Raw genomic sequence first — 16,819 nt, 5'->3', positions numbered from 1 at the left:
TGCGCTTCGTTCGGAGTCTGTCATATATGGTCTCGATCGTTGTTGGCCTCGATCTTGACGAGCACCTCGATTCTCGAGCTTGATAATTTATCTTAGTGCTCTAGCCTGATTCATTACGAGACTGACCCTCAACGTAATTACCTGGTCTTCGATTAAATGGCAGAATCGGACAAGTCCTATTTTATTCATATACAATTTGATACTCAAATACTTTCACATAATACAAAAGCCAATAATAAAATCATATATTGAGTATTAGTCTGGTTTACAATTCAGATGCTACATTCGATGTATAAAGCATTCCCATTACTTATAGTATAATATTTTGATTTACTTCATTTAAAATCTCAGAGTACGTCCAAATTTAATTAATGATCAAATATTTACAACTCTCATTTTTTAGACTTGATATTTATTTCATAATAATAAAAAGCGTAATTTTTTGAAGCCAATATATAACTTTTTAGTTTTTAGCTTTTATAATAACTTTTTGGTTTTAAGATGTGACAAAGTAAAATTAAGGAAGTATGATCTTCTTATCATCATTGAAAATGCTTAGCAGGAATTTTGGGGAATAAAAGTAGTATTTTGAGTTAAGTTTATTTACCCCAAGAATGAGTAACAATTAAATTTGTACGCGGTTTAAAGGATATGTGGTTTAATCCAATACGAATAATTAAGAATAACAAATATATGAATTGAAGACAAAATAAATGATCAAACCAATCGCAATGTAATGCTCAAGCCTGGTCTTAAATTGACTAGTGGAACTCGTCCCCGATTGGACCCTCGGTACAAGCTCAGTCGTGAGTAAAGAAAAGAACAAATGAGTAATGCCTTAAACAATAGCTAGAAGATGAAAGCAAACTTTTTGCTTTGAAATACGTGTTGTAATGTTTCAAACTAAAGAAAAACTTTTCTTTTATATAGTAGGAGAATTTCAGTCCTAGTACAAGTCTAAAAAAGTAAAAATCTTATTTTTCCGGTAATTGTTGATCTATAATTGTTATCGAACGGGATTTGCGCCGTAAAATCCGATTGAGGGCGAATATTACGCACCCTATCTGTCATGCATAACCGTTCACCGCATCTCTCGAGGTCCTGAAGCCATTCTTTGTCCGGGGTACGTCGCATTGCCGTGTCCGATCTCAGATACTTCTTTCATTCCTCCTGGGTCTCGATACGAGGGGTTCCTGGCCTCAATTATAATCACGTCGAGCCATGCTTCCCCTTTGTTCTCTCATCGGGAAATCGGGGAAAGCTCTACCCCCAATTTTATCCGTACACAAAGTTAAACAATGGTATATGAAAAAATAAAATTATGTTTGGACATGCATTTCACTTGAAAAAATGGTATAGTTTTGTGAGTGGGGAAAAAAATTCTGAAAATTTTGAAAAAATAGTCAAAATCACTTTTTGGTTTTTGAAAACTCGTTTTCGAAAAAATTTCAAAAATTTGTAAAATTTTACGGACAAACACACTTTTAAATTTCTTTTTGAATTTTTTTTATGGACAAACGGGGCCTTAATATGCTACTAATGAGTCGTTTGGTATAAGGTATAAGAAGGTATATGGGTGGTATAAAAATTTAATAACACCTTAATACTTTGTTTGGTTAGCAAACCAGGTATAAGTTATCTTGGTGTTAAAACTAACATCGGTATAACTTATACTTTCTTCTTAGAAATTATACAATTGTCATTCTTAATACACATACCAAACAGTGAATAAACAACAATCCCAGCATAACTTATCCCAACATAACTTATACCGATATAAGCCCTATTCCAACCAAACGACCCCTAAGAAGATTATTTACACACACCATTTCAACTTTCAAGGGTTAAGTTCCATAATTAAATAAGGGTTACTCATGAGCCATTATTAGTGTAATGTAATTTAATCCAAATAAATTAAGAGTACACAATTTTTAAATGTGTAAAAAAAGAAACAAAAGATGTGATGATATTGGAATATTTTGATAGTCGTAATTAATAGCTATACCTAAGATTTTCAAGCGCCATATGGAGCCTAGTCCGAGTATTTCTTGAATCCTTGGCCGGCGAAACGCAAAGAAGATAAAAAAGTACTAGCCGTTTAATTATGTGGTAATATTTGACTTAACATAGAGTTTGACACGTGTGACTTTAAATGTCACTTAATTATATATACAAATAGTCTATCTTCACTGTTTATTTTTCATAACCGAGACACATAAATTATATTTTAATTATATAGAGTTATACACCTCTTATATTTGAATTATACAAATGTTATGCATATGCCTGATTACTTTTAATTTAAGCAGTCGGGTGGTGGCTGTTTAGGTTAATTCATAAAATAATAATATTTTAGGTAAAACGAAAAATTTAAAATTATATTATTTTTAAATATATAAATATATTTTTTTAATAGAAATGATCTCCTTTAGAAGAAAATGACCATATAAAAATCTCACGTGTTTTAATATTATTTGTGTTATTTTTTACTGAACTCTTGTGGAAAGATCATATAATTACTATTTGTAATGAGACGTGAAATTGATATGTTTCAAATGAAAGTTGGAGTTACAAAACAAAATAAAAAAGTAAAAAAAAGGGTCCAAGTATAATGATATTAAATGGACCGTTAGGGGTATAATTGGTAGTGAATATTTCAACGAATGGAAAATGCCCCTAGCGCCTGCTCTCATTTCAAAAAAATTCAAATACTCCCGAGTCCCCAGCGTAGGCTCTTCGACACTGCGTCGTTTTAACCTTAACTTCCGTCGATTCAAACAGACCAAATTACCAATTAGGGTTGCAGAGCGAGAGACAAGACGATGTGTCTCTTCTTCGTATAATATTTTTCTTTTTCTAAATTCATCACTGTGTGTGTCTTTCTCAGTTTACTGCAATTCAAAGCAACGGCAGTGATAGTGTATTATTGATAGCTTCGATTACAATCCACGGACCCACACCCCCTCAAGCTTCCCCAAAATCAAATCCCTGATTTTAACTTCTTTCTCTCTCACTACTTACCATTTCATAATTACAATTTTTTTTCAAAATGGCTCCTCCTAGGAACCAGAACAAAGCCCCAATTCCTTCTAGTCCTTCCAATGTAAGCAAAGCTTTTACTTTCAACACTCTATTTTTCCTCTGTATACATATATTTTGTGTTTGATTTTCCGGTTTTATGTTCCCAAATTTTTGGGTTTTGCAGAGTAAGTACGCAACAGATGAAATATCAGTAGATAAGAAGAGAAAAATTGCGATTCCCAGAATGCCGACGACCGCTGGTAGACCAACAAGGCAAGCATTTGCAGTGGTGAATGCAGTGGCTCAACCAGATCTGACTCCTACTAGTGGACCGCCAAGTACTGCCGGTTCAGATAGCCCCGCCTTTGAGTTTACTAAAGAGGATGTTGAAGCTTTACTCGCTGAAAAATTGAAAACTAAGAACAAGTTTAACACTAAGGTGTGATATGTTGATTTAATTAATTAGATAAATGCTAAAATAGATTTATGCTGCAAGTTTACTGATGTGTAAATTTCTATTGTTTCTATTAGGAAAAGTGCGATCTCATGTCAGAATACATAAGAAGGCTTAAGCTATGCGTTAAGTGGTTCCAGCAGCTTCAAGACAACCATGTCACACAACAGGCATCACTTAGAACCTTGTTAGACTCAGCAGAAAAGAAATGCAACGAAATGGGTATGATTGTGTGTTCCTCTTGTATATCATAGTGCTGTTCAATGCATGGGTGGAGCTAGGTTGGAATAAGGGGGTTCAGTTGAATCCCCTTTGTCGAAATATTATATGTGCAAATAGAGAAAAAATAAGTTTTTGTTGGTTAAATTATGAATTGCTGAATCCCTTCATATAAAGAAAAGTTCTAGTGTAGTGGCGAAGGGGGTCAAACATTGCTTTTGATCAAGGTTCAAATTCTAGGTGTGACATTGTAGTGTCTTTATGATTCCCCTTGTATAAATTTCTAGCTCCACCACTAGTCCAATGAATTACTGACTTACATTAGCTCTTTTGCGTTTTGTTAGAGATGCTTATGAAAGCCAAAGAGGAAGAATTGAACTCAATCATAATGGAGTTGAGGAAAACTATTGAAGCTCTGCAAGAGAAGTGTGCAAAAGAGGAGTCAGCCAAATTGGTAGGACTGGCAGGGCAAAGATCATGTTTCTTTATCTTGGGATCTTTGTTGGAGCTTTCCCCTGTAGCATATAAAATATAACTTTGTCTCTGAATTGCTTAACAATTTGATCAGGAAGCGATGGATTCTTTTAGTAGGGAGAAAGAGGCTAGAGATGCAGTAGAGAAACTGCAAGCTTCAGTGTCTGAAGAGCTCAAGAGATCTCAACAAGACAATTCAAGTGCGAATCAAAAGGTAAGGAGTTGTACAAGGTATTGTTTTGGTTTTGGCTGGATTGTAGTTGTGAATTGCTTTGTTGAACTTACATCGTGCTTAATAATATCTGCAGATTCAATCACTAAATGAAATGTACAAGCGGCTACAGGAGTACAATACAAGTTTACAGCAGTACAACAGTAAGCTCCAGTCTGAACTTGCTTCTACAAATGAAACATTGAAGCGTGTGGAGAAGGAGAAAGCTGCAGTTGTTGAAAATCTCAGCACCCTCAGGGGGCATTATACTTCTTTGCAGGAACAGCTCTCTTCTTCTAGAGTAAGTTTTGGATTTTCGTTTTTGTTTTCTTTTTGCCATTGTTAGCAACATCTATGCGCTTCTTTTTCAATCTCCGCTTTTTGAGCACTTATATATCGAGCAAATAGTGAAGCAACTTTACTCTGTAGCAATCTGAAATGCCACTTCATTTCAGGAGTTTTTAAACTACTTTCTTTTGCTTGAAGCTTAGTTTGTTATTTCTGCAACCCGTACCAACAACTAACTGTATGACCGGGTACCTGAATTTAACGGCAATATGGGAACTAGTCAAATTTCTAGATGATGTTTATGATTTGTAGGTTTTCTTGGTATGGTGTTTTTCTCCAAGGCAGTATTTGCTTGCTTATTGCTTTTCTCCAATGTCATTTCTTCATTTGCTGTGTAAACTGAAGAAGACAAATGGGTGCTGTTTGTTATCTACTGAATCATATTCCTCTTTTTCCTTTCTGACTTCAAAGTCTGTTCAAGATGAGGCTGTGAAACAAAAAGAAACTTTAGCAAATGAAGTTGGATGTTTGCGGGCGGATTTACAAAAGATGAGGGATGAACGTGATCAACAGTTGTATCAAGTCCAGGTTCTAAACGCTGAATTACAAAAATGTAAGGAATGTACTGGGAAATCTGTTGCTGAGTTAGAGAACATGTCAGTAAGGGCAAACGAACTGGAGGTCCGTCTGGTTGTGTTTATATGTCTGAACATCTCAAAGCAATATTTATTTGTAGTAAATAGCCATATTTCTTGATTTTTTTTTTTCAGGCACAATGTCTGTCTCAATCTGAACAAATAATCAGATTGCAAGAAAAACTTACTTTTGCGGAGAAGAGGTTACAGGTGTGTTACAGTTTGGCGTGAAAACACACTTTCTCTGTGCATATTGAGATTCATTTTCCTTTCTGAAAATTCTACAGTCTATTATACCTCATAAGCTTTAAATGACATCCCTCTTAATATTTTAACACTTTTTTCAGATGTCCGATATGTCAGCACTTGAAACAAAAACAGAGTATGAGGAGCAGAAGAAAATGATCTTTGATTTGCAGCAGCGTCTTGCTGATGCAGAAACAAAAGTTGTGGAAGGGGAGAAACTTCGGAAAAAATTGCACAATACTATACTGGTAAATTTCGCACACATGATATGCAACTATCCTGAAAGTTCACCTAAGGTTCACTTACAAATCTTTCTAATGCAGGAATTGAAAGGCAACATACGGGTTTTCTGCAGAGTGAGACCTTTATTATCCGAAGACTGTGTTAGTGCGGAAGCCAATGCCATCTCTTTTCCTACCTCAATGGAAGCACAAGGGAGAGGGATTGACGTAGCACAAAATGGTCAGTATTTGTTTCTATCGCATTGAAGCAGATAAAATTTGTATTTCCTTTTAACTTCGCTTTAATTTCTGTGAAAGTTGATTTGATATTTCTATTACTCAAGGGCAAAAGCATTCCTTCACATTTGACAAAGTTTTCACGCCCGAGGCTTCACAACAAGATGTTTTTGTTGAGATATCCCAACTTGTACAGAGTGCTCTTGATGGTTATAAGGTAATATATTTTTAAACTTTGTGCATGACTGCAATTCTGTATTTTCATGTGTTTATAGGAAAAACAGTTTAGGTTTTGCTATAGTGGTTTTCTGGTCATTAGTGTTCTATGTGTGAAATGCTACTCCCATCTATTCATTTTATGTGGCACTATTTCTTTTTTAGTCTGTTCCGAACCTTGAACCCTGGACCTGAACCCAGTGAAAACTAGTGTTTCAAATCCCTCTAACCTCTTGCCAAGCTTATGTGGCCTTTGTTTTGATGAGTTTGGTAAAGTGCGTGGTTACATGCTTTTGAAAGCGAGTGAATGTAATGATTTTAATTGAAACATATTAAAATAAAAGAATAATGAAAAGAAAAAGAAAAAGGATTAAAAATTATGTATCCTTAAACTAATTCCCCACCCCCACGCCTCCCCCCATTTTCTTCTTCTTTCCGTCCTCTCCCTTTCTTGTTTGTGAACCACTGTGAAAATGGTGTCTTCACAAGACCATCTCTCTCCTTTAAGCAGTGGAAGAAATAGAGGTGAAGGCTGAAGGTGATGGGAAAAACTGGAGGACAGGAATGAATTTATAATGGTGGCTGTGCACCGAGTTGTGTTGCTGAAATGAGTTTCTGCCCTTCCAGAGTGGAGTAGATTTTTGGTTTTTAATGGCAATGGTGAAGGCCTTGAAGATGAAGAAATGAGTGGTGGTTTGTGGGTGGTTCTATGGAATAAAGATCGAGGTGTCAAAGAAAGAGAATATGAGGTGGGGTCTGGAATAGTTTTGAGAAACCGGTACATTGTGAAGATATGGTGATAGAGAGGTCTGGTGAAGCTTCCTTTCTGGTAGTACTCCGATCTTGTTGTTAGGGTTTTCAACTCTGACGAAAATTCGAACTCCAGCGAGATCACATATAGTGATGGAGGAATGAAGATGGAGGTTCACTGGTTGTTTCCGGTAGTAATTACTGTGTGAGAGGTCTATTGGCTGTTTCCGGTAGTAATAAATGGGCTGGATTTGAGATTTTATTAGAAGTAATTTTCTTAAAGAAAATAATGACGTGGCATATTCTTATCTGATGTGGATACTGATGTGTTATTCACATCCGAGCAAGTGAGGATCACACAGGGTCAGAGTACTTCCCATGAGGGGGGGGGGGGGGGCGAGCACAATCTAGTGCAACAACAAGTGTCTATAAGCTATCCGGCCTTCTATATTTGAAACTCTAACTTTAAACTTCTAATTTTACCGTCAATGAATACGACCATAAAAATGTCATGGCATGTTTAAGATCAGCAAGTACTACTAAGGATACTTTTTGAATGTGTCAAAAGTCTTACTTTTTCCCCTTAAACTCAGCGTCAACCATACACCGCCTTATAAAATGAAACCGCCTTATAAAATGAAATGGAGGGATTAAAAGGTTCATTTCCTTTAGATGTGTCAAATCATTCAATTAATAAGCAAAGAAAAACTGATCCACTAGCTGATTGCCCTGTTTTTTTTCCAGGTTTGTATATTTGCTTATGGTCAGACTGGTTCTGGCAAGACACATACAATGATGGGAAACCCAGAAAGTCCAGATAATAAAGGACTAATACCCCGCACCTTAGAACAGGTATTTGAGACCCGACAGTCTCTTCAAGCACAAGGGTGGAAATATGAAATGCAGGTGAGAAATTGTAACTCTTCTTGATCTCTTTACTTAGTCTGTTTCTCTTTTTGATTATCGTTTTTCCCACTAGTTTCTCTTTTCTGATATTATCTACCATATTATTTTTAGGTTTCTATGCTTGAAATATACAACGAAACAATTCGGGACCTTTTGTCAGGTTTCGATGCTTCCAGACCAGAAAACGGCGGAAAGCAATATACAATCAAACATGATGTAAATGGCAACACCCATGTCTCTGACCTGACAATTGTAGATGTTCATAGTAGCAGCAAGGTTTCTTCTCTTCTAAGGCGGGCTGCACAAAGCAGGTATGAAAATATATCTTCTATTTTTTTCTCAGTATCTATTTTCTAAAATCAGTTTTATTTTTGTGATCAGCCTTAGCATAAAATAGGTTTTTTTTAGTTCTATGCCTCTATTTGATATTTGGGGTTAACTAGTGAGGAACTTTTATTTCCTGTATTTTGGACTCAAAAAAGTGTTTTGTAAAACCTTGCTTTACTGAATTTGTGTGTTATGTAGGTCTGTTGGCAAGACTCAGATGAACGAGAATTCTTCAAGAAGTCATTTTGTTTTCACTTTGAGAATTTCCGGTGTTAATGAGGTGAGAACATTCATGGCAAAGTATTGTCTATATCTTCCGATTTGGGACGCCTATTTCGGGACTTGAATTTTATATTGACTAATAGTTTCATATCCATGTGCAGAGCACAGAGCAGCAAGTACAAGGTGTACTCAACTTGATTGATCTTGCTGGCAGTGAGCGTCTGTCCAAGAGTGGGTCTACTGGAGATAGGTTGAAAGAAACTCAGGTATTTGATTCAACTCTCTTTTCTTGAACTTCCCGTTTTGATAGAAATTTTTGCTAAACCAATTCTCTACTTCGTCTGATTTTCATTCAGGCTATCAACAAGAGTCTATCGTCTTTAAGTGATGTTATATTTGCTCTAGCAAAGAAAGAGGAGCATGTGCCATTTAGAAACTCAAAGCTTACATATCTTCTCCAGGTAAAATTGCTCTAGCTCCAATCTGATTTATTTGAGCTCTAATGCAGAATCAATGGACTGTTGCATCTGTTTCCAAAAGATGATTAGGTTGTTTTTAAATGATTTTGAAATGTGTCCTATATTTTTTAGTATATTATTTCTGACTGTTGCATGTTTTAATCAGCCTTGTCTAGGTGGTGACTCGAAGACGTTGATGTTTGTCAATGTTGCACCGGATCCTTCTTCTACTGGTGAGTCCCTGTGTTCACTCCGATTTGCAGCAAGAGTGAATGCTTGTGAGATTGGAATCCCAAGGCGTCAAACGAGCATGCGTTCATTGGATTCTCGCTTAAGCATTGGCTAATTTTTTTCCTTATATTTATAGAACTCTCGTTCTATCTTTAGAAAGTGTGTGGTCTGTATTCTAATATGATTGGCATTTGATTTTAACATAAGTAAACACACTCGCTAACAGAATCCACCTTCAATTTGTATAGTGGAGAGAGAATACTGCCAATGTATCTGTAATATCAAGGGCTTTGCCTATCAACATTATCTCCTGAATTCTTTCTTTCACGATGTTACCTGAGTGTTGTAACCCTTTGATTTAAATTTAGTCTCCGTTTGCTGTAACTTTCTTTTGTTGTGGACATCTTCTGAAGTATGTAATTGACGAAAACAGGATCAAACGCATTCGTTTCATTCCCATGAAGGTAAATCCACCAAACTTGTAAATTAGAGGTCAATGAGAATCATTTTATGCATTTTTGTAAGAGATGAATTGGGGTGGAGCTCATCTCCTCTACTGATATTCTATGTTTTTCTCTAAAATATACATGTGTATTTCATGTTTACAAATTAAAGCCACCTTATATTCTTTTTGTTTCTCTAAATAATTGAACAAATAGGAGCAATTTGAATATGATGTTCAGCCACTGAGCTAAGCTCATTGTTAACAATGCCCATTAAAACTGTAACATTTCATCATAGGAACTTACCTTGTGGTATGTATAGCATTCCTTCACCTTTAACTAAAAAGTCTTCGTTTCGATGAAAAAAAATCCAGTAGATCCTTATGTGACGCGAATTCGAATTAGTCCAGGCTCCAATATGAGTATGCAACATGCAAGCAAAACAATGACAAAAAGGCTTAGCAGTTTATCCAAAGCCCATTATCTTCAGGAAAAGAGGCCCACTGCTTGAAGACCCAAAAGATGCAATCGAGGCTAGGCTTAATGCTAATCTTCTCGTAGTATGTTTTCAGGTACGTTTCCTTTAATTTCTTCGGCCCAATTGTCTTGAAATTAGAGGTAACTCCAAAATTTATAGTTAGTGGGATCGGAAAGACTTTGACGCAGGCACATATATATATATCCACACACACGCATAATGTATATTTTTTGGAAAATATAGCCGTTCTGAATAGAATTCACTGAACCAGTTTTAGTCTGCTGCTACCAGAAAACTAATTTTTTTTGCCCTCTTCGACTGCTTGTCCACACCGTAAAGCTTGAGAATCATAGCTTCAATTATATAATTCAAGTTCGCTGCTTCAGCCGTAGCTGGTCTCGACCCTAGAAAACAGTTTATGGGCCATTTCAATTTTACAGTTATATCCGTTTCATCCTATAGATTTGGTGACTACTGACCACCAAAAGGATATCTTAATACAGGACAAAATTGTAATTTCAAAGTGTATGCTGTGATTTATTTATTCTTTTTTTTATTATGTGTCAAACATGGAATAAAATTTAAGTATTCAGAGTGATAATTATTATAGAAAGTTTCTTGTGCAGAGAAGCAGCATCTTCTTTAAGATTCTAAATTAGGGATTAAGCGTTTGCATGCGAAATTAATTGAGAAAAAGTTACAAGAATTATAGACAACAGATGTAGTATTAAAGTAAGTTATAATAAATAACCAGTAAACAATGCTTGCACACAACTTGATAGTATAATGAAGATAGCAAAATAAAATTTCAGAAAGAAAAAATCTAAACAAATGCTTACTATACGTACAGATATAAGGGAGTACCCAAAAAAAAAAAAAAGTTGAATCAAGCAGCAGAGAGAAAGTATAAAACATATGATCTATATATATCTACAACAAATTTCTATAATTTGCAGACGGCAAGGTTAGTGCGCTATCACTTTTTTTCTTCTTATGGTATCCTCTTATAGCTCACGTTGAAGGTTGACAAGCCAATTTATTTCAGCTACAGCAGCTGCAACTGCACGATACTCTGCCTCAATAGAGGATCGTGCGACTGTACGTTACTTCTTAGAACTCCAGCTAATAGGATTGCAACCATGGAGGATAATATAAGCTGAAGTTGAAGCACGAGAGATAGGGTCCCCACCCCAATCAGCGTCAGCATATGCAATAAGCTTTGTTGAAGTTGATGGTCGAAGATGTAAGCCATAGGTGATAGTATGTTTGAGATAGCGAAGAAGACGCTTTGCTGCTTGCCAGTGTTTCATGGACGGGCAGTGCATGAACTGAGCTAAACGATTGACAACGAATGAGATATCTGGCCGAGTGTTTGTGAGGTATTGCAGAGCACCAACAACTTGACGGTATTCTTTTGCATTGGCAGCAGGAGAACCATCATTGGGAGTGAGAGGTTCCGTGGTGTACATTGGGGTGGCCACACCTTTAGCTTCGTGCATGTTGAAGCGACTGAGAACATCAGCAATCAGCTTACTTTGAGTGAGAAGTAGGCCATCATTGAATGGAATAACTTCAATATTCAGGAAGAAGTGAAGATGCCCAAGGTCCTTGAGAGAGAATCTGCTTCCAAGTGAATTCACAACTGAGCGAATGTGATCTTTTGAAGAACCAGTGACAATGATGTCGTCAACGTAAATTAACACAAAGACCAGAACATTAGAGGATTGATAAATGAATAGAGAAGTGTCGGAGTACGCCCTCTTGAAACCACAAGAAAGGAGGAACTGCATAAGAGCATTATACCAAGCACGAGGAGCTTGGCGAAGTCTATAAATTGGCTTGTGAGGGCGACATACATGGTTTGGATGCAGAGGATCAACAAATCTTTGTGGTTGCTGCATGAACACAGTTTCCTCTAGAGTTCCTTGCAAAAATGCATTGTTCACGTCGAGTTGGTGCAAAGGCCATCTGTAAGTCACAGCTAGAGAAAGAATAAGTCTAATAATAGTATGTTTAATTACCAGACTGAAAGTAGCATGAAAGTCAATTCCTAGCTACAAGACGAGCCCTGTAGCGTTCAATGGAACCATCAGGTTTATGTTTAATGCGAAACACCCATTTACAACCTATAATATTTTGAGCAGAAGTAGATGGTACAAGAGACCAAGTTCTATTTCTCATAAGAGCAACATACCCATCATTCATTGCTTCACACCACTTGGGATACTTTTGTGCTTGTTTGAAGGTGTTAGGAGTTAAGTGTACTGGAGAAGAGGATTTTGTGGCAAGATAATCAAATATCTGCTTGGGTTTGAAAATATTATTTTGGGATCTAGCGATAATATGTCGCGCAAGAGGAGCTGATGGGGTTTGAGAATTTGGGCAGATAGTTGGTGATGAAGCCAAGGTCTGAGAAGTAGAGGTTAAAAAGGGAGATGGAGAAGAATGTACCCGATCTTGAGGAGATGCGGTGGCAGCACTGTCCGTGGAGGTTGAAGAAGTCCCTGTATGAGTGACCTGAGTAATTGGAGGTAAGGGGATGGATGATTCAACTGGGATACTAGTGGAGGTTGGAGGAATAGGTGACGGAGCCAAGAGACATAACCATGTAGTTATTAATACGGGAGAGACACAGGTTAGATCAGTATGCATGGAGACAAATGAAAAAATGTGCTCAACAATCACTACATGGCGTGATATGAAGATTTTGTTGGTGGTTGGATCAAGACAGGTATAACTATTCGTAGACGATGAGTACTAGCCCATGAACACACAAGGACGGCTTTTTGAGTCAAGTTTGTGCTTTGAATAAGGCCGTAACCAAGGGTAGTATAGACAACCAAATACTTTTAACTTCTGAGGGTTAGGAGAATGGTGAAACAAAGTCTGAAAGGGAGACTTTCCTTTGAGGAGGGGAGTTGATAATCTATTTATAAGGTACACAGCTGTTTGGACAGCAAGCGACCAAAACTTGACAGGGATAGAAGCATAGTGAAGAATAGTAAGTGTTGTTTCAAGAACATAACGATATGATGCTTGCGTTCTACTGTATCGACAAGGTGAGGTTTGTATAGAGGACTCACGAGATGTTGAATGCCAGAGTTTTGAAGGAAAGATTTGAAACCAAATATTCACCACCTCTATCAGTATACAAGGTACCAATTGTGGTGGAGAAATAATTCTCAACTAGTTTCTTGAAATTGATAAATATTTGTGTAACATAAGATTTTGTGTTTAATGGGAAATAATCATGTATATTTTGTAAAGTGGTCAACAAATAGAACATATAATCGAAAATTATCAAAGGAAGTGATGGAAGCTGGTCCCCAAATAATAGGTTTTAAATGTGCTTGCCTTATGTTTTGATGATCTAACAAACTTACTATTAAGAACCAGATAGGGAACCTGACCTACTCGGATTATACTGCAAGCTTAACGAATTCCAGCTAAAGGTGAACTGCAACAGCTTCAGGAGCTAGGAACCCAAACAAGGATTCGATACCCTTGTGGTTCCCTCATCACAGTACAAGTCAATTGGTCAAAGCTGGAAATGAAGTGACTGACTGCACTGTTTCTGCCGTACTGCACTGTCTCCAGCGCCCACTCATTCTCTGACCAACTAAAGTGCTCACATCATTTCAAGTGATGTAATCAAGATGTACCTACAATGAGTTTATACAAAACATCACTTGAAGGTTTCAGTTTCTCATTCAAGCTTCTTGCCAAAAACAGAGAAATTAATCCTTACAAGCTTGAAGAACAAAGTTGAATGCAACTACAAACCAGTTCCTAAAAGATAGCTTGTTGTTATCCTAGTTGAGTTGTAACTTTGTGATTGTACTTATTGTATCTCCTAAACTGCTTAGCTAGAAGCGTTTGATTAGGAATCCTCTTATAAATCCGTAAACTCCTTGTATTTATGTTGTGACTAGATTTAGTCATAAGCAAAAGTCTTTGTAATTGTAGAGTTACAAAGTGGCTTGTGGTGAGAGCATCACAAGTTAGTAAAAATTTTTGTAACTAGGAAGTCACAAAGTGGCTTGTGGTAAGAGTATCACAAGTTAGTTGAGTAAATTTTTTGTAATTGCGTCATTGCAAAGTGGCTTGTAATAGGTTTTTTACAAGTTAGTGAAGTTGAAAGCCTACAGGTGTAGGTCGTGGGTTTTGGATCCCCTTGTGTGAGATTTTTCCACGTAAAAATCCTCTGCCTTATTTACGTACTGTTTTATTAGCATTCTCAGCAGAATCTTGTAGAGGACCAGGTACTCTACTATTTGGTGGACTCATATAAACTAACAATTGGTATCAGAGCAGGTTCCTCCTATCAGGCTAACACCTAGGAAGGATCCTAATGGCTGTTCCACTAAATTTTGAAGAAGGTCAATCTACATACTGACCACCCAAGTTCAAGGGACAATACTATGGGTGGTGGAAAATAAGAGTGCACGATTTTATCATGGCTAAGGATTGTGAGTTATGGGATATCATATGCGATGATCATTATGTTCCAACCAAGGTACTAGAGGAACTTCCATTTTCAATGGCAAAAACTAGCAAAGAGTCCACTGAAGCAGACAAGAAGGTTGTGGAGAAGAATTTTCGTGCCAAGAAAATTCTAGTATGTGGAATAGGACTTAAAGAGTACAATAGAATCAACACCTGCAACACTGCCAAGAAGATATGGGAAGCTTTGCAAACAGCTCATGAGGGAACTACATAAGTAAAATAGTTTAAGATTGATATGCTCACTACCGAGTATGAACTCTTTAAAATGAGGGACGATGAATCCATTCAAGATATGCACAGAAGATTCACTTCCATCATAAATGAGTTACACTCAGTTGGTGAAACTATTCCCAGAAACAAGTTAGTAAGGAAAATCCTCAGCTTTCTGCCTAGCTCTTGGGAAAGCAAAGTGAATGCGATTACTGAATCAAAGGACTTGTAGGAGCTGACCATAGAAGAGCTGATCAGAAACTTGAAGACCTATGAGTTGAAGAGAAAGATAGACAGTGAAAGAAGAGAACCAAAGAAGGAAAAGAACCTGGTACTTAAAACTGATAACAATGATTCAAGTGAGGAAGACAGTGACATGGCTTACTTAACCAAAAGATTTCAGAAGATGGTCAGAAGAAATGGAGAAATGCTAAAAAGGGACAACTCTAATAGACCAAAAAATGGTGATCTTTGTTACAAGTGTGGAAAGCCTGGACACTTCATGAAAGGCTGTCCTCTCTTGAAGCAAGAATTCTCCAAGAACTACCATGAGAAAACAGCTAAGACGAACCTGGTTCCTTTCAAGGACTTCAAGAGAAAAAGATTCGTTGACAATATAATGAGACAGGCTCTTGCAGCATGGGGGGATTCCACTAGAGAGTCTGAAGATGAACCTGATACTAGTGATAGTTCCATGATGGCAGTTGAAGGCGAGAAGACTGGATATGACTCAACTTTTTCTTTGATGGCTCAATCAGATGATGATGAAGACAATGGCAACAAAGAGGGAACAGTGAAAGGAAGCGGTCAACAATGGTTCATGGATAGTGGGTGTTCAAAGCACATGACTGGGAACACCACAGACTTTCTTTCACTAAAAGCCCTACAAGAAGGGAGTGTATCCTTTGACAATGGACAAAAGGGGTACATTCTTGGATTTGGAAAAGGAGTAGTAGAAAGGGAGTGTATCATTCACAACTTCTCAGCTCCCAGAATTCCCCAGCAAAATGGAGTAGTAGAAAGGTAGAACAAAACTCTGGAAGAAATGAAAAGAATAATGTTGATCGATAGTGGAATTGCAAAGAACTTCTAGGCTGAAGCTGTCAACACTGCCTGCTACTTGGTGAACAGGTGCATGATCAGATCACTTCTGAACAAAACCCCGTTTGAATTGTTGAATGGAAGGATACCCAAGCTGACTCACCTAAGAACATTTGGGTGCAAATGCTATGTTCTCAATAATGGAAAAGGATCGGCTTGGTAAATTCGATGCCAAGAGTGATGAAGGAATATTTTTGGGCTACTCTTCTCAAAGCAAGGCTTACAATATATATAATAAATGGACTCAATGTGTTGAGGAAAGTGTCCATGTTATTTTTTATGAATCTTATCCATCATGTGAGAAGAGTGCTAAGGAAGATCAAGATGGAGAACCCTTACTAGTCCTTGGTGAAGTCATTAACCTGACAAACGGAAAGGCAGATATGATGAGTCAAGTAAAGGAGCTAAATGAAGAAAATGCTACCTCATCTTCAACAGAACCAAACATCTCAATTAACACCACTAAAGCTGAAGAAAGAGTGGTTGATGCAGTTCAGGGAACTCCACTAGCACCTGCAAGAAGGATAGAGGAAAATCAGCCAAACATACCCTCTTCCTCTCAGAATAAACCTCAGGCGTCTAACTGGAGACACCAAAGCTCTCATTCAATAGACAACATTATTACCCCTCTAGATTTCGGAGTACAAATTAGGTCAAGAGCCAGAAATTCACTTGCTTTCTCAGCCTCTCTCTCCCAGATAGAACCCAAAAATATCAAGGAAGCCTTGAAAGATACAGATTGGATTACAACCATGTAGGAGTGGCAAACAGGCGAGTCGGGTCGGGTCGGATATGGTTCGGGTAAAAAATGGATAATGAAAAAATGGGTAAATTATCCGACCCGACCCATATTTAATACGGTAAAAAACGGGTTAACCGATGGATAATAGGGGTAACCATATTATCCATGACTTCTTGCATATGATCACTTTTTGGAGAATTCTTAGTCTCCCTAACTTGAGGAA

At 37.2% G+C, this 16,819-nt stretch overlaps 1 protein-coding gene across 1 annotated transcript; it reads left to right on the top strand.

Moving 5' to 3' along the window:
* The first annotated feature begins 2,653 nt into the window (after positions 1-2,653).
* Positions 2,654-9,500, top strand: LOC107787766 (kinesin-like protein KIN-14N). The gene is made up of 17 exons (XM_016609375.2): positions 2,654-3,103; positions 3,206-3,460; positions 3,553-3,697; positions 4,039-4,148; positions 4,263-4,382; positions 4,477-4,680; positions 5,139-5,348; positions 5,438-5,512; positions 5,650-5,796; positions 5,872-6,010; positions 6,114-6,223; positions 7,717-7,878; positions 7,990-8,189; positions 8,404-8,485; positions 8,589-8,693; positions 8,784-8,888; positions 9,052-9,500. The coding sequence occupies exons 1-17, from the start codon at positions 3,050-3,052 to the stop codon at positions 9,229-9,231; spliced, it is 2,403 nt and encodes an 800-aa protein (XP_016464861.1). The 5' UTR covers positions 2,654-3,049; the 3' UTR covers positions 9,232-9,500.
* Positions 9,501-16,819: the final 7,319 nt, after the last annotated feature.

The sequence above is a fragment of the Nicotiana tabacum genome, chromosome 10, assembly GCF_000715075.1.
Source record: "Nicotiana tabacum cultivar K326 chromosome 10, ASM71507v2, whole genome shotgun sequence".
In the NCBI taxonomy this organism is placed as follows: domain Eukaryota; kingdom Viridiplantae; phylum Streptophyta; class Magnoliopsida; order Solanales; family Solanaceae; genus Nicotiana; species Nicotiana tabacum.
This window is presented reverse-complemented; position numbering and strand designations above follow the sequence as displayed.